The 17,711-nt window shown below is 35.1% G+C and overlaps 2 protein-coding genes across 3 annotated transcripts; one reads left to right on the top strand and one right to left on the bottom strand.

Moving 5' to 3' along the window:
- Positions 1–210: 210 nt before the first annotated feature.
- Positions 211–6,813, top strand: LOC132641665 (sec-independent protein translocase protein TATC, chloroplastic). The gene is made up of 4 exons (XM_060358722.1): positions 211–572; positions 3,894–4,201; positions 5,210–5,500; positions 6,374–6,813. Exons 1-4 carry the CDS (start codon positions 326–328, stop codon positions 6,581–6,583), a joined length of 1,056 nt encoding a protein of 351 aa, XP_060214705.1. The 5' UTR covers positions 211–325; the 3' UTR covers positions 6,584–6,813.
- Positions 6,814–7,134: 321 nt separating this feature from the next.
- LOC132641664 (uncharacterized) lies at positions 7,135–12,973 on the bottom strand. Of its 2 annotated transcripts, XM_060358721.1 has the most exons (5): positions 12,780–12,802; positions 12,579–12,672; positions 11,128–12,406; positions 10,040–10,249; positions 7,135–8,010 (listed from the first exon to the last, which is right to left on the bottom strand). In XM_060358721.1, exons 3-5 carry the CDS (start codon positions 11,132–11,134, stop codon positions 7,313–7,315), a joined length of 915 nt encoding a protein of 304 aa, XP_060214704.1. In that variant the 5' UTR covers positions 11,135–12,406; positions 12,579–12,672; positions 12,780–12,802; the 3' UTR covers positions 7,135–7,312. The 2 variants fall into 2 exon arrangements, with proteins under 2 accessions (XP_060214704.1, XP_060214703.1); XM_060358720.1 differs by lacking the exon at positions 11,128–12,406 and having other exon boundaries at positions 12,780–12,973.
- Positions 12,974–17,711: the final 4,738 nt, after the last annotated feature.

Raw genomic sequence — 17,711 nt, 5'->3', positions numbered from 1 at the left:
TATCTTTCTTTGTTAACATTGTTACGACAGTAGTATTTTTGTAACAAAATATTTTTTCATTTCCTAGCTAACCACTGAAAATATTTTTTATTTTTATACCAAAAACACGTGAACACTATTTTTCTTAAAATAAAAAATACTACTACAGTTTTCAGCAAGTGTTTTACTTAATTTACATTTAAACCTTGTTTGGATGGTTGTTGGGGTACGCCAGGGTCTGAAGATATCTTTTGTCAAAGACTAGTGAGGACCAATCATCCCATCCACCATTTTCTTCTGAAAAATAACACCACAAAACAAAACCAAAAAAAAAAAAAAAAGAGAGATGGGAAGTTCAAGTGCTCTCATCTCAAATCTTCACATGACTCAAACTCACTGTTTCAAATGTTTAAATTCAAGAACTTCTCTAAATATCAACACAACAAGGCCAAAATTGAATCTTTCTAGTAGAAAATACATCAAAAAGTTCAGTAGACTTGTTTGTTCTGCTGTTGAAGATTCCATTGAAAAACAGAGAGAAATTAATGGTACAAATGCTAGTAGTCTTGGTTCTGCTGTTGAAGACAGGCCAGGTAATAAATACCCACATATATCTTTATCCAAAATGAATAAATGATGATTATTATGTAAAAGATTGAATTTTTACTGGTTTTCTTGAATTTTCTGGTATGGGTATTTTTTTTTATAAAGGTGTAATTGTTAATTGGGTTGGTCCTTTAGCTAATTATGTTTCTTTATTGCTGGTTTTCTTGATCTTATGATATGGGTATTTTGTATAAAGGTGTTACAGGTAATTGGGTATCCAATACGAGTAAAAGATAAATACCTAGATGATTATCATGTAAAAGATTGAGTTTTTAATGGTTTTCTTGAGTTTCTGATAGGGGTATTCTGTATAAAGGTGTAACAGTTAATTAGGTTGTTACTTTAGCTAATTATGTTTCTTTATTGCTGGTTTTCTTGAGTTTCTGGTATCTGTATTTTGTATGAAGGTGTAACAGTTAATTGGGTATCCAAAAATGAATAAAAGAGAAATACCCAGATGTTTATGATGTAAAAGATTGAGCTTTTACTTGTTTTCTTGAGTTTTCTGATATGGGTATTCTGTATAAAGGTGTACAGTTAATTAGGTTGTTACTTTAGCTAATTATGTTTCTTTATTGCTGGTTTTCTTGAGTTTCTGATATGGGTATTTTGTATAAAGTGTAACAGTTAATTGGGTTGTTCCTTTACTAATTATGTTTCTTTATTGCTGGTTTTCTTGAGTTTTCCGATATGGATATTTTGTATAACGGTGTTATAGGTAATTGGGTATCCAAATTGAGTAAAAGAGAAATACCCAGATAATTATTAATTTATTATGTAAAAGATTGAGCTTTTAATGGTTTTCTTGAATTTTCTGATATGGGTATTTTGTATAAAGGTGTAATAGTTAATTGGGTATGCAAAAATGAATAAAAGAGAAATAGCCCTATGACTATTATGTAAAAGATTGAACTTTTTATGGTTTTCTTGAGCTTTCTGATATGGGTATTTTATATTAAGGTGTAACAGCTAATTGGGTTGTTACTTTAGCTAATTATGTTTCTTTATTGCTGGTTTTCTTGAGTTACTGATGTGGGTATTTGTTATAAAAGTTTAACAGTTAATTGGGTTGTTCCTTGTAGCTAATTATGTTTCTTTATTGCTGCAAGTGTTCAGAAAGGGCTTATTTTTTTTTTGTTTTCCATTGTCATATCTAATCATTCTTATATATCATAGAAATGATTGCTCGGATTGGTAAGACTATTACATGGAGATCTTGGAGAGAATTGGGTTTTAGGGAGGTATTATGAGAAAGAATAGAATTTGGCATATGCTTGTGTTTTCTTTCAAAATTAATTGAGGAGAGCTAGGTTATAGGAATGGAGTTAAGTAGTTGTATGAATTAAGATTTACAGCTGTTGAACTTCGGATTTGTTGTCCTACCTATAATTTCACTAGTTATCTGTGATTGTTAGTTGCAACTTGTAAGTTGTATTAGAGGACCTTTGAGGAAACTTCAGCTAGATATTTTGCGTATCATATAACACCAAGGTGTCATTTGCATATAATATATGGAGATCTCCACAACTTCCCTGTTAACTTTATTAACCTTAAACCCTTCAATCCCTTCCATGTCTATGGAGAATTTCAGCATCCTGCTTTAATGCTTCCATCACTATTAACTGGAAAGGAGAAAGGGGATTTTCTGTCTCAACTCTCTAGTGATTCTAAGAGTTCCTTCAACTGTACTTTTTTCAATTCACTACAGTGTTTTTAATGAGCTGAGGTAGTCTGACAAGGTTTGTGCTTCATCTATGTTAGTTGTGTTAAACCAAAATGATAAAAGAAGGCATTTCTACTTCTGTCTAATAATATTTTCCTTTCCCCAAAAGCCCTTATTTCTTTCTGTCCATACAGTGCGAATAACTCCAGGGATAGTCATCCATATACAGCCAGGCTTCTCTATAACAACATTTCACTATAATGGTCAAGTTTTTTTTTTTTGGAACGACTTTCTTATTATGTCATACAGTCAAACCTCTTTATGGCAGTGTCTTTTGTTCCGATATTTTTGGCTGTTGTAGCGAAATGCTGTTATAATGAAAGATCGGTTCCTCAAAAACATGGTTGTTATAGTGAAATGTTATTATAAAGGATGGTTGTTATAGGGAGGTCTGACTGTATTATATGTTCTCTAGAACAACATTTCGCTATAGCAGCCAAAATATATCCAGACAAATGACACCGTTATAGAGAGGCTTGACCGTACTGTACGCCAGCATTGTAATAGCTCTTTGTAAGAGTTCCTTCAACAGTTCTTCTGTTTCTTTCCTTCCTGAGGGGTCATTCCGCTGTATTATTAGGGTTGACTAGATTGCTGATAATAATACACATTTCTGTTTGATGTTGACTGGAATATGATGCACCTTGTAAAATATTGAAATTAATCCCCTTGCCTAAGTTCAATAATGTGAGTATGCTTATTTTTTTCTATGAAAATGTGAGACAATGCACATGTTCTTCACTTCTTTGTCATTTTATATAAACTACTCTCTCCGTCCAAATTTATGTTACACTTTTTCCTTTCTAGTCAATCCCAAAAAGAATGACACCTTTCTATGTCTAGTAACAATTTAACTTTAAACTTCCTATTTTACCTTTAATGAAATGATTTATAGCCACACAAATACCTGTGGCTTGCTTTAGACTACAGGTTTGGAGAGAGAAAAATAGGAGAGCTTTTGAAGGAGTAGAGTTGAGTTTCTCTCAATTGAGGATTAGTCTTCGCTCCCTTATTTTCTTTTAGTGTAAACAGAAAGTTCCATGTTGTATAGATGATTGGGTGGAGTTTGTTGTTTGTAGAGAATCATATTTTGTAGATTCCTTACCTTTGGTATACACTTTGTATACGGTCCGTTTGCCATGTTTATGAATGAAAATAATTTTACTTGATCCAAAAAAAGAAATTACCCTCGCCGTTATGAAACTTCATTTTATTTGGTTTTGGTTTGGGTGTGGTGGGTCGCAGTGCGCGTTTAAATGGGCAATCCGTTTGAATTGGGTAATTGAAAGTCAAAGTGGGTAATTTTGGCCAGATTGGGGGAAAACGTTAATTGAGGGTAAATCCGATAAGTTTTATAACGGCAATGATAATATTGACCAGATAGTGTAACGAAGAGGATAACGTAGAACAATTTAGTAAGGTAGAGGGGTAAATTTGGCCCTTTTCCCTTCATTTATTCTCTCTCTTCATTTTACTGGATTGGCGATTGTCCATGACTGCAAAAAAATTTCCTGTAATTAGATTGTAATAATGCTTTTCTTTTAATCAAGAAGATAGTAATAATGCATTTATATTTTAAATTCAGATGTCAGTGATGGCTCAAGCGAGAGTGTATTTAAGAATGATGAATCGGATAGCGAAGGGGGTATTGTTTATGATTTCCTTTACCCTAATAAAGAGCTCCTACCAGATGATAAAGAAATGACTCTATTTGATCATTTGGAGGAGCTGCGTCAGAGACTCTTCGTATCTGTTTTGGCCGTTGGTGCTGCTATAGTGGGATGTTTTGCCTTCTCAAAAGAACTTATCTTGATTCTTGAAGCCCCCGTTCTAGCACAAGGTGTTCGGTTTTTGCAACTAGGTCCAGGAGAGTTCTTTTTCACTACTTTAAAGGTAAGAATGCATCTTTAATTAAATCTCCTTTACCACTCATTCCTGTAACCATTTAATTAGGATGAAATATATTTCGTGAACTAGGTGGAGATTTCTTGTGTTCAAGTCCTTTAAGGGTTAAAAGTTTGTTTTTGTGCCTGTATCTGGCTTGTATCTTTGATTATATGCTGAAATATGTACTTCCTTTTGATTGAATGTCAATTTCTATTTGGGCCATTATTAAAATAATTACAATTTTTGTGTTGCTCTCTCTCTCTCTCTCTCTCTCTCTCTCTCTCTCTCTCACTCACACACACACACACACACATTAATCTTCCACTACTGAAGTATTAAGTTGTCATCTTCTGATTCTTAACTCTATAATGTGCTTATTATTGGCTTAGCCTAAAAATGTGCTTGTAATAGTTTGCAAGGGACTTCTTCAGTCTCAAAAAAATAGTTCGCAAGGGACTTCTTCAGTCTCAAAAAAAATAGTTTGCAGGGGACTTCTCCTAAAATAATTGCTTACAAACTAATGAGCTATATCCATTCATGGAACTTCTAGTCTTCTAATGTTCACTTGACTATGTAATTGTAAAAGCTTAACTAAAATAATTTCTCTAATATAGTACCCATGGGAGTGAGCCTAGTGGTCAATGAAGTGGGTTGAAAACCATGAGGAATCAGGTTCAAAACCCAGCAGGGACAAAACACTAGGGAATTCTTCCCATATGTCCTATCCTTGGTGGACAGAGTTACCTGGTAGCTGTTACTGGTGGGAGATGGCAGGTATTTCATGGAATTAGTCGAGGTGCGCGCAAGTTGGCCGGGACACCACTGTTATAAAAAAATTATTTCTCTTAATATATCAAGGAAACTGAGGATCAACTAAAAAATTTCAAACCTGAGATTAGAGTTTGGTCAAACCGTCATGATGTTTTTGTTGTTGGGATCAACTTTAACGTTGGAATTCTTACTACTATGGCATGTTCACTTTAGTAACTTTTACTGTTCACACTTTTGATGTAGGTCTCGGGATATAGTGGGCTTCTCTTAGGAGCTCCTGTGATTCTCTACGAGATCATAGCATTTGTCCTTCCTGGTTTAACAATGTCAGAAAGAAGATTCCTGGCACCAATTGTCCTTGGATCATCGGTGCTTTTCTACGCCGGAATTGTTTTCTCACACTTGGTTCTCACTCCAGCAGCCTTGAATTTCTTTGTTAATTATGCAGAAGGGGCAGTGGAATCTTTTTGGTCCATTGATCAATACTTCGAATTTGTACTCGTACTCATGTTCAGCACAGGACTGTCTTTCCAGGTAGATCTTTTGCTTGTGCTATTTTCTTTTCTGCATGAGTATATAAGAACACGCCGAACAGTTTAGTGGAAGGAAATTTAGTTGTTCTTCTCAAACCTTTGGCCATATACTTCACTTTTGTGTTCTTGGCTGGCTTGAATTACAACTAATGCTTGCTTAAAAGCACCTTGTCCATAATTGAACAATTTTTTGGGTTGAAAATAGTATTCGAAATTCAAAGCCCCCAAGGTTGGAGCATAGCGGTCAGTGAAGTGAGTGAAAACTATGTGATATCTTGGTTCAAATCCAATAGAGACCAAAAACGTTAGGCGATTTCTTCCCATCTATCTAAGCTTTGATGTACAAAGTTACGTAGTACATGTGCTGGTGGGAGGTAATGGGTACCCAATTGAATAGAGGTGCGCATAACCCGGCCCAAACACCACTGTTATAAATAAAAAAGAGTGAGTATGATGTTTTTTAGTGGTGAAACAGTCAAGATTATTGCACTGGTCTCCAACGTAGGCTAGTTCTGAAAATATTTGTGAATTCACTCTTTAAATACTACTTCCTCTGTTTCAATTTGTTTGTCTTACTTTCTTTTAGTTTGTTTAAAAAAGAATGATTCTTTCCTAATTTGGCAACTCTCTAATTCCAATATCCCACATGGCATTTTAAGAGCACAAGATTAAAGGGTGTTTTGATACGTTATACATATCTTTAGTTTAAGACCACAAGATTCAAAAGTCTTCTTTACTTTCTTAAATCTGTGCCCAGTCAAACTAAGAAAACAACTTGATATGGAGGGAATATTGTATGATGTTGATCAGCATCCTCATGATATCCGAATTGCTTCAATCCAATGAACAATTCTACAATGCATCTCTTTTACAGGTTCCTGTAATTCAACTGCTTCTGGGACAAACTGGTCTTGTGTCGGGAGATCAAATGCTGTCGATTTGGAGGTACGTGGTGGTAGGTGCTGTGATTGCTGCTGCGGTGCTCACACCATCAACCGATCCCCTTACTCAAATGCTTCTAGCTGGCCCCCTTTTGGGTCTTTACTTGGGTGGAGCATGGGCGGTTAAGCTTACTGGGCGATAAGCGAGTGCAGTTCTGTTCTTTGCATCAATATACCAAGATAGGGATCCAAAATTCATGTAGCATAAAAGGACTTGAGTGGAGGATATGTGATCTGTTTTTTGAATCCTATCATTTACTATTGTCACTGTCCAATGTGTATAATTAGGAGCTTAGCTGACACTCCATTCCCAATGTCATTTTATTGGATCTTTTCACTAATATATGAAAGATAGTCATGGGTTTGCATTTTATTTATGGACTTAGAAATGATGTAGAGTAAAAGAAACGAAAACAATTTGTGAATGTCATAATCTTATTTAGGTTGATGTAACTTATCTTTCAAATACTGTGGATGAATAGTTCTGTAAAATTCAGCTGTGAATATCGAAAAACCAGTAGTCAAACCTCACTATAAAAGCATTTTGTTTGTTCGAATATTTTTGGAATGCTATAATGAAATGTTGTTGTAGAAAATATGTAATACATAACATGAAAATTGGCTCCAAAGAAAAGTCGGTTGTTACAGTAAAAATGTTGTTATATAGGATGATTGTTATAGAAAAGTCTGACAGTAGAATTAAATAAGCAGTTGGCTTGATAACTCTATATTCATTTAATGGCATAAGGTCACAAAAACCCAAAAACACATCCAAATATTGTAAGAACTTTTACTCAATGCTCATAGCTACAAAACTAAGAAGTTCATTCAGAAGCATTTATATTTCTCCTCCCCTTTCTCCTTTACTAGAATTATTCGATAACGAGGTTTTCTATCTTGGGCGTAATATCAGTTGCATCTGATTGATCTAATTCAGCTTCCAGTTGTTTCAATGAACTCCGCAAACCATTGCACACTTTAACAAAATCTTCAGAACACCCTTTAAGTTTTTCCAGCTCCTCCTGTATTTCATCAGTAGTAGATGATATCTTCTCCATAGCAGCCTTCAATGCAGAAATTTCTTGTGGAGGATAAAGAGAAGCTCCAAGTTCGTCAATTTGCAGCCCGATTTCTTGAGAAAGTTTTAATAGTCTCTCTAGAGAGGCAACAAAAGTAGCCGTATCCGCAGAACTTTCCTGCTTAAGCAAGCTTGTAATGGAGCGAATTAGTTCTTTAATGACCACAAGTGTTGCAGACACAACATCAGTAGTTAACCGAGCAATCTTCATCTCCTCCGGAGAAAGATCATTGCCTAGATCACCTGCAAATGAATCATCGCTATCCTGGGATTTGCTTTCTCCTTCGGCGGTATCTTGAACAGAAGATTCATCTGCTGGCTTCAGTTCATTCATTTCACGAAGTACATCCTTCACGGAAACAGCAAGTTGTGTCATTGCTCGACCTATAGCAGTAATATTTGTGGCTGGAGTCTTCTTAAGAGCAGAACAAGCTTCCCAGACAGTGCCCACCAACTGTGGGATTGATAATTTCTGTTTTTTGTTGTCAGATCCTGCAAATGATAAGTGAGATGAATGATTTTTTATTTTTTTGATAAGTGAAGTGAGATGAAAAAAATGAACAGCAGGAAGTACCAAAAAAAAAGCTCAACTTTAAATAGGATGCAGAAAGAGAGGAAGTCCAACGCTGCTGCTGCTGTCTTTACTCTTTAGTGCTCTCTTATGTTCACTTTCATTTGCTCCATGACTAATAACTAATCAGTTTTTTTTAACATTGAGGATAAATATCGCTCGGGTTTTTGATACCTAAAAATGGTACTTTTTCTTTTACAATGCATTTGATGTCGTTGACTAACTGGCAGGTATACAAGTCAAATGCTCGTTTCAGAAAGTGAGTCATACTTTCTCAGCAATGAAGGAATAGGGCCCACTTGGTAGAGCAAAAATGTTCACAAAAATATTTTCATCGGAAGGTGTTTTCTAAAAGAATCATAGCCTAAATTGTTTTACTGTATCTGGGAGAGATGGAGAGTAGGGGCGGGGCATGTGAGCGGGGAGAGGTAGTACTTGGTAATAATCATAAAACAGAGAGTGAAAGACATAAAGATGATACCATTTCAAAAATAAACTCAAACTAGAATATTTGGAGGAAAACATCTTGGGCTGACAAAAATAATTTCCATCCTCAAGGCTGTAGACCTATACTTAGCCTCTAAGTTAACGCTTAAAATTTCTGTTTTACTACTGTGTTCTGCACCTGGCACACCGTTACCTTTCTCCCCACTCCCCACCGTTCCCCAAGAAAGTAAGTGTGGTAGAAATTTCGATTTTCATCAGGATTTTTCACCCTAGTAAATCAAATGCTATCTACCTCTTTTAATCGGTTTTGTGCCATTATGGAACTTTTCTCTCTTTTGGAACTTTCCTTTCAGCCAGTTATTGGGTAAAACTAGCTAAGAGCCCGTTTGGATTGGCTTATAAGTTGCTGAAAACAACTTATAAGCCCAAAAAAATAATTGGGCCCATTTGGCTTAGCTTATCTAAAGCAGCTTATAAGCTACTTTTTTTAAGCTCATCCAAAAAGGCTCTAAGTCCTGCCTTGTATACTTCTTTTTTTTTTTTTTTTAATCAGGTAAACAAGTCCTGGCTTTTATACTCTCTCTATTTTCATGATGAAACAATAATATGCGACAGAAAGGGGGGATTATACTGGTGAATCCCCGTATGCTCAAGAAAGGATTTGAGATATGTTGAAGTGAGTAAATATTGATGGGTAGATATGGATAAATTTAGAAAAGATAAACACTATTGTAAAGCAATATGAGGACTGCACCTTTTTTCATTTCAGATACATTAATACTTCCTGATACATTAATACTTCCTAATAGGGGTGGCAAAATTAGTCCATGAAAACATGACGTGCGCAACCCGTCCAAGATTGGGCTGGTCAATGACCCACCCATTTACTAGCTCAGCCCATTTTAGCCCAACCCATTTCAGCCATCTAAAAATTGGGCTGATATGTAGCTCAAATTAACTCATGAGAAACCTTGTCAAAATATTTTCAAAAAGACATTTTTTTATTTGATATGTTATATATAGCCATAATTAAAAAAAAAAGTTTAATTAGGTACTCGAAAAAATTATCAAAGAACAAATAAAGAAATTATAACTTAGTAAGAATTGGGTGGGTTGGGTTATGACCAGTGGCGGAGCCAGGATTTTCACTAAGGGGGTTCAAAATATAAAAATGTAAACATTCAAAAAAGCCAAAGGGGGTTCAACATCTACTATATATTCATAAAAAAATAATTTTAACCATGTATAAACAACGTTTTTTCCCGTCGAAGGGGGTTCGGATGAACCCTCCGGGCCTATGTGGCTCAACCCCTAGTTATGACCCGTATTTTAGCCCATTTCAGCCCAACTCATTTTAGCCTACGTAACTTTTGGGCGGGTCATTAACTCAGCCTATTTTGACCCGCCTATTTGACACCCCTACTTCCTAACATTATGTATTTGTAAGCTGTTCATATGTTCATGGATTTGGGCTGAGCTGAGATAAATAGAGAGAGAGAGTACCATATGAAGACACGGACTCTTTCATCAACATGAAACTGCTATCAACAACTTGTTTGATGGACGCATGAATGCAAGAAGACAGGGTAGGGCCCGCGCCAACTGTACTAGAGTGGGAGAGCAAAAGGAGCCCTTGCAGCGTATTAAAATATGAAGCCATGTTCTCCTCGAGTGCTTTAACCTCTGGAGTTTCTCCAGTCCAAAGCATTCCAACTGCACCAGAATGAAAAGTAACTGTCAATTACCAACACTATAAATGCCCAGAACTAACCATGCCCTCGCGGTTAGTCAACAATTGGACCCCTCAATCCTCCCAAAAAAACAAAAGGAAAACAAAAAAAGAACAGAACAGGGAGTCAAACAAAGCAAAACAGCTTTCAAAGTTCAATTTTTTAACTAGTATAACATGTATATTTCTAAACATTCAATGCAAAAGAGACAGCTCCTTCTGTTTGTATTTTGCTCTGGACCTCTAGATATCAATATTTGGAATTGCAGATAGATAATTGAACAATACAAAAGCAATATGAATCATCTCAGTTTTCAAATGCAAAATCTGGATACCAAAAGTATCTCCAGAAAATGAGGTGTTATATATAAACCAGTCGCTTTTTTCATTCAAGAAATTATGGGATTCTAATAATTTACCCTTGATTTCATATTATTAAAGTAGGACAATCTCGACATTTAAACATCTTTAGGCTTCCTTAAAAGTAATTTACTCTTGTGTCTCTGCCTTATTACAGTTAGGATTAATTTATTTGGGAGATTTTACAAGGCGGACAAAAACGACACAGTTTATTAAAATATGAATCCAGTTTATTGTAAAACATGCACACTATTACTTAATTAATGGATATTAGGAAATAAGAATGTAAGATTTGTTTCAAATGAGAATACGATCATTTATATAAATGTTGTCAACAGCTTGGTGCAAAATCATAGATGTGGATAGGGAAGGCGGGTGAGTTGGAATATAACCTTGGTGAAAAATCATAGATGTGGATAAAGAAGCCGGGTGAGTTGGAGTATAACCTTGGTGTAACACTTACCTTATTTTGTAAATAGAATACCACTCATTTAGAACTTACTTTGCATTTTGTACCATCCATTTTCATCCCGCTTTATTCTGAAGTTCTAAGTTTCAATCAAAGTCCCTTGCATTATGCCTGGAGTTTTGAGCTTTGAAATATCTCTCTATCGTGCGCACACCCAAAACATATACAATAAGAACCAACCTTACACTGCAACTATAATATCATCTATAATCAAAAGGATATTAGGTAAAAGAAAGCTCACCACAGCATTACAAGAGGGTACTAAATGCTCAAGGAGTAAATAGAACTTCCAGTATCAACCATCATCTTTACAAATATAATATCTAACCATAAAGCACATCTTCAGCTTACTGAGGACATGATCCTGATAGAAAGGTGCGGAGGTCGAGGATTAGGATAGAAGGTTAGTAGGTAGCCGAGTGTTCTCCTTATTAGTACTATTAGTTAGTAATCACCTAGTTTCTTTTCTTTTCTTGTTGCCTCATTTGCTTTTTATCTTGATATTTTATTGTCATATTTTTCTTGATACCATGCTCCAAATCCTTTTCTTTTCTTTCAAGCCAAGAGTCTCTCAGAAACAACCTCTCTACCCCATAAAGGTAGAGGTAAGGTCTACATCCTACCCTCCTCAAACTAGGGGCGGAGAGAGGAAGGGCCAAGGAGTTCATTTGAACCCCCTTCGGTGATAAATTACACTGTTTATACATGGTAAAAGTTATTTTTTATCTATATATAGTAGACGTTGAACCCCCTTTGGCTTCTCGTGTGTTTACTTTTTCATATTTTGAACCCTCTTAGTGAAAATCTTGGCTCCGCCACTGCCCCAGACTCCAGACCCCACTTGTGGGACTACACCGGGTATGTTGCTGTAGTTGTAAAGTGCAGTATTTTATTAAAAACAACATAAATTGTATAGAACTATAAATTTTGAGGCAACCACATTTCACCAAAACCAAATATAAGCAAAAAAATGGCCTACATAAGGTATAAAAATTGGAATTTTGAGAGGTAAAACTAAATATATAAGAGAGAAACACAGAGAACCATAAATTGAGTGTAGAAATATAAGTATGCAAAAACCCGCAAGGGTGGCTCAGTTGGTTGAGTATGGGGCTTTCATAATGGAGGTCTCAGGTTCGAAACCCCCTGCCGGTCTCAGGTTCGAAACCCCCTGCCTACGACAGCAGGGGATTTGCCTTCTGTGTCGAGCTCGTCGCATGGGGCTTGTCTAGTGCGAGTTGTCTCTCCTGTGTGATTTGCGAGCTATTACACAGGAGCTGGGTGCGCCCTGTGCGCACCCAAAGAGTAGCGGCTGCGGGTTCCCATGTCATCAAAAATATATATATATAAGTATGCAAAAAAAAAAAAAAAAAAAACCATTTCAGCAAAACCAAATATAAGTACAAAAATGGCAACCACAGATCATAAAAATTGGAACTTTGAGAGGTAAAACTAAATAATAAAAGAAAGAAAAAGAAATTAACCCATAGTGGCTTGTTTATAAAGCTGTTCACCCATTTGAATAACCTCTTTCCAGTTCACTTTTTCAAGAGAAGAAGATGGTGTCTGATTCAACACCTACAAAACATTTTTTTTTTTAAAAAAACAACAACATTCCATAAATCACACCATATAAAATAAAAACAATTGAAATGCAAGCCAAAAGAATGGATTTATCAATTAACCTGAAGAGTTTCATGAATGGTGTTGAGATGCTCATTGAGAGCTCTATTCAATTGCTCTTTCTCTGCTTTTCCCATTTTTTTTTCCCTCTCCTAAAACCCCTCACACAATCACAGAATAATGGAGATGAACAACAGTATGGACCTTGAAACGGCATCGTTTGGTTTAGTTTCTTGACCAATTGAAATAAAGAAAACTTGCTGTATGCTTTAACCCTTTTTTTTTTTTTTTTATGACGGGGGACTGCAGCCGCTGGTTTTTAAAGGTATTTGTAATGTTTGGGTAAAATAAAAAATATTCTAAGAGCCCGTTTGGATTGACTTATAAGTTGCTTATAAGTTATTTTTAGTTTTTTTGACTGTTTGGCTGGCCAGCTTAAAGTCATTTTGTGCTTAAAATAAGCTCAAAAAAATAATTGGGCCCATTTGACTTAGCTTATCTAAAGCAGCTTATAAGCTGAAAACAGCTTATAAGTCAAAAAAAAAAAAATTTAGACTACCCCAACTTATTTTTTTTAGCTTATAAGCTGTTTGCAGCTTATAGGCATAAGCCCATCCAAACAGGCTCTAAGGCACTTGTTTTTTAAGTTAAAATGTAAAAATAAGTCAAAAATCATAAGCTAGAATTTTTAATTTATGACTTTTGGCTTATAAGTCAAATATTTTTTGTGCGGAGTGCTCTTCAAATGCACTGATCTTTAATTTTTGCCCCTCAAATTGTTGGTCTAAATTTTTGCCCTTCACCAAAAACTTCTAGGTTCCGGGTTCGAACCCCCCCCCCCCCCCCCCTCAGTCAAAAATTTTAAAAAAATTCGCCAGGTAGAACTTGGATTCACAAGGTAGAGTTTTGCCTGCGAAACTCTGCCTTTTGCCCAAAACTCTACCTTAAGCTAGAGTTTGAAACTCTACCTGAAGCAGGCAAACTTCTGCCTGCAGGCCTAACTTTGGCTCGAATAGGCCTAAATTTGTTAGAAACTCTGCCTTACGATTTTTTTTTTTTATACGAAGCTAGGGTTCAAACCCCAAACCTCATAGTATTAGGCGAAGGGAAAAAAATTAAAGACCACCAATTTGAGGGGCAAAAATTAAAGACCACACCAAAATAAGGGCATTCGTGCGAATTGCCTTCAGTCAAAAGCCATAAACCCATCTAAAGGGGCTCATAATACAGAAACTCAAATGGGCAATTCACAGGATTGCCCTTCCTTTGGGATGGTCTTTAGTTTTTGCCCCTCAAAATGTTGGTCTTTAATTTTTGCCATTCGCGTTGCAATCCTGAGCTTTGTGTAGAAATCATGAAGTTCTGGGTTTGAACCCCACTCATGCATAAATTAAAAAAAATATCGCAAGGCAAGGCTTGGATCGCGTGTATGCTAGACCTGGCATACACTTGTTAAATAATAACCAAAGTTATGCTGGACCCGACATACTTATGCCTTCCGGGCAGACTTTTTGTTAAGCCTTAACTAAAAGTCTACCCATAAGGCAGAACTTTTCCTTAAGACATAGTTTAGTTATGCCATAACTAAAAGTTTGCCCCATAAGGCATAACTAAACTATGCCTTAAGGAAAAGTTTTGTCTTATGGGCAGACTTTTAGTTAAGGCTTAACAAAAAGTCTACATATAAGGCATAAATAAGTATGCTGGGTCCGACATATCTTTGGTTATTCTTTAACAAGTGTATGCCAGGTCCGGCATACATGCGACCCAAGCCTTGCCTTGCGATTTATTTTTAATTTATACCCGAGCGGGGATTCAAACCCAGAACCTCATGTATAAGGCCATTTTTCAAGCGAAGGACAAAACTTAAAGACCACAAATATGAGGGGTAATATTTAAAGACCACCCCAAAAGAAGGGCAATCTGCGCAATTTTTTGAACTCAAACGGGCAATTTACAGGATTGCCCTTCGCTGGGGGGTGTCTTTAATTTTTGCCCCTTAAATCAGTGGTCTTAAATTTTTGTCCTTCGCTAAAAGCCCCTTGGTTCCAGGTTCGAACCCCCGCTCAGTCAAAATTTTTTTTAAAAAATCACAAGGCGTAAGTTGGGATTCGTAAGGCGTAAGTTGGGATTCGTAGGGCATAAGTTGGGTTTCAAACTCTGCCTTAAAGCAACCAAAAAAAAAATTGCTGGAATTTTGCAGACCTCTGCTTTAAGGCCTAATTTTGAGTAAAAATTTGCCTTAAGGCATAAGTTAGGGTCCAACTTATGCTTTGTTTTTTTTTTTTTCCTGGGCCTGGGTTTGACCTAGGACCCCTAGGTGTTAACCGAAGGGCAAATATTTAAGACTACCAATTTGAGGGCCAAAAATTAAAGACCACCCCAAAAGAAGGGCAATCCACGCAAAAAAAAAAAAAAAAAAAAAGAACTGAAACTTGGACTCTGATAGTAAGTATGCCCTCCATTTTTGGGCGTGTGCAAGGAGGCACCAGAACGTGTCTCCACTTTATCAGTTGAACACTCCAACTTACAAAATGGTCATCTAGACACCTCCAAAATTTAGGTGTCACGTCAGCATTATTGTTTACATGTTCAATTTTATACAAGTTGAGATGCCTACTTGTGCACGCTTAAAGTTGGAATCATACTTGCCAGTTGAGGTCAAGTTTGATGGCATGTTTATGTATTATGAAAAAGGATTGAAATTTCAAAATTGGATGATATGTTCACTATTTGACATTTTAAATTAATGAAGAATTTCATTATTTTCTTGTATGTCGGTATTAGGAATACAATAAATCACTTTCCAAAAGTTCTATTTTCCAGAATTTTAAAACATTATGAAGAGTAGACGACGACAACAATAACATATCTAGTGTAATCTTATAAGTGAAGTGTGAGAGGGTAGGATATACTCAGAGTGGCAGACTTTACCTTTACGGGGTTGATAGACTGTTTCCGATATACCCAATCATAAAAAAAAAGTATGAATGCATTAAACATCGTTTTCGGTCTTTTTAATATAAAATATATAATTTTCTTATATGGTGACATACTAGTGCATTAAGTTTTTTTTTTCCCTCCAAATTTTCATGTTTTAATTTCAATATCTCAAGTTATAATTAAATTAGTTCTCCACCAAAGGCCTTCTCATAATCACTAGAAAATTATTTCATGTGTCAAAAGTTACAATTTATATTTAGACAGATTCATTCTTTCCTTGTATTGTCATGACAATAGTAAGAATTAAATCCCCTTTCCAAGTTTTTAGTTTTTAAGTTAAAATTTTAAGTTTTTGACACTAAAACTTTGCCCACTATTTTAGAAGGTTGAATTAAATTATTTAAATTTTATATTTGTGAACAAGATTTTTGACAACAACAACCAAGGTATTGAGTTGCAACAGGCTAACATTTTATTAACCTGAAAGAACCCAATGTAAATAAATATTACGAAGAGATGTCAGTTGCGACACTAAATACATTCATTCTCATTTTTACCTTTTTATTATGAATTCATGTTTCGATTTAAACTCGATTTAAAAGTGGTTACTATTTACGGTGATTTTTCTCAGGGATTGGGTATTTCTTACGTCGGGCCGGGTCAGGCCGTGAGGGTAAAAAGATATTGGGTGGATTGATTTTTTAAAAATAAAAATGGTAATTTTTAATTGAAAAAAAAAACAGGTAAATAGTTTTGAATTCAAAAAATGTGAGTTGTCAAACGGAAAGGTAAATACACCCATTTGTGTAATGGCGAAGGTAAATATGCACCATTTGTAATGGCGAGGGGTATATTTGCCCCTTTACCCTTAAAGAAAAATGAGCATAAGATTATTAATTTTTTTTATGACATCGCGTTAAATTTTGACCATACGGTGGAAATTTGTGGTGCATCGGATAATGTGTTTCGAAGCACAGACGGTATGATAGAGCCAGGAAATACTTCAACTATGCCCTTGCAAAGGTTACGACATTTTTTTTTTTTTTTTTTACTTTTAAAGTCTTCTATAGTGATGCATTTTTTTTTTTATCTAAATCTTTTTAAAGTTATGAAAATCTTATCTTTAGTTGTTTCAGTGTGGAGGAAAACAGACGAAATGTCAACTATCAATTCTTAAAACAAGTAAAAAAAAAAAAAAAACTATCTCTACGCAAATTATTTCAGTGTGGAGGAAGACAGACGAAATGTCAACTACCAATTCTTGAAACAAGTGAAAAAAAATTCTATCTCTACGCATCTAAAGAAATTCAAACTATTTAATTTAAATTTAGTTTAAACTATTAATAAGTGAAAGTCCCTTGGTACGACCAAGGGCATTATGGTAAATGCTACTTTTTTTTAATTATTAAATTGGTAAATTCACTCATTTATGGACCCCGGTACAATGTAGATGTAGAACACATATATTGCTTTGCCTATCCGTAAAATCAACCTTATTCTTCTCTCTCAATCTCTCTTCCTCTCTTCACATTTCAGAACATACTCATACTTTTTCTGATTTACCGTTTATATAGTGGTTCATTTTTAAGGTACTTTTTGTTGTTCCACTCCATTTTTTTTCTTGTTCTGATTATATATATATATATATACATACCTATAATATTACCCGCGCTTTTTGCTGTGTGAAAAATGCCAATAAACTTAAAATTAACATTTTTGTACACTTTTGGTATAGATAAAATTTTCATACAAATGAGTATAAAATTTTGTAATATATTAATTAAATCACAAATAAACCATCTTCATTAGTATTAAAGCATACATTCAACTACATTTTTCACTATCAAAATTTGTATAAGAAATAATTTTGAGAAAATTTTCACTTTTATATATGTGTCTGATGGGGTTTAACACATAATCATATTAATTTCATTATTTAAATAAGTAATTTTTCTTCAAATTTATTTTTATTCTTTCATAAGATAGTAAAGTAGATGTTTTTTTAAAAAACTTTTTTTATTCAAATAACAAAAGCATGGAACCAAAAGTAA

Source organism: Lycium barbarum, chromosome 5 (genome assembly GCF_019175385.1).
Source record: "Lycium barbarum isolate Lr01 chromosome 5, ASM1917538v2, whole genome shotgun sequence".
Taxonomy (NCBI): Eukaryota; Viridiplantae; Streptophyta; class Magnoliopsida; order Solanales; family Solanaceae; genus Lycium; species Lycium barbarum.
This window is presented reverse-complemented; position numbering and strand designations above follow the sequence as displayed.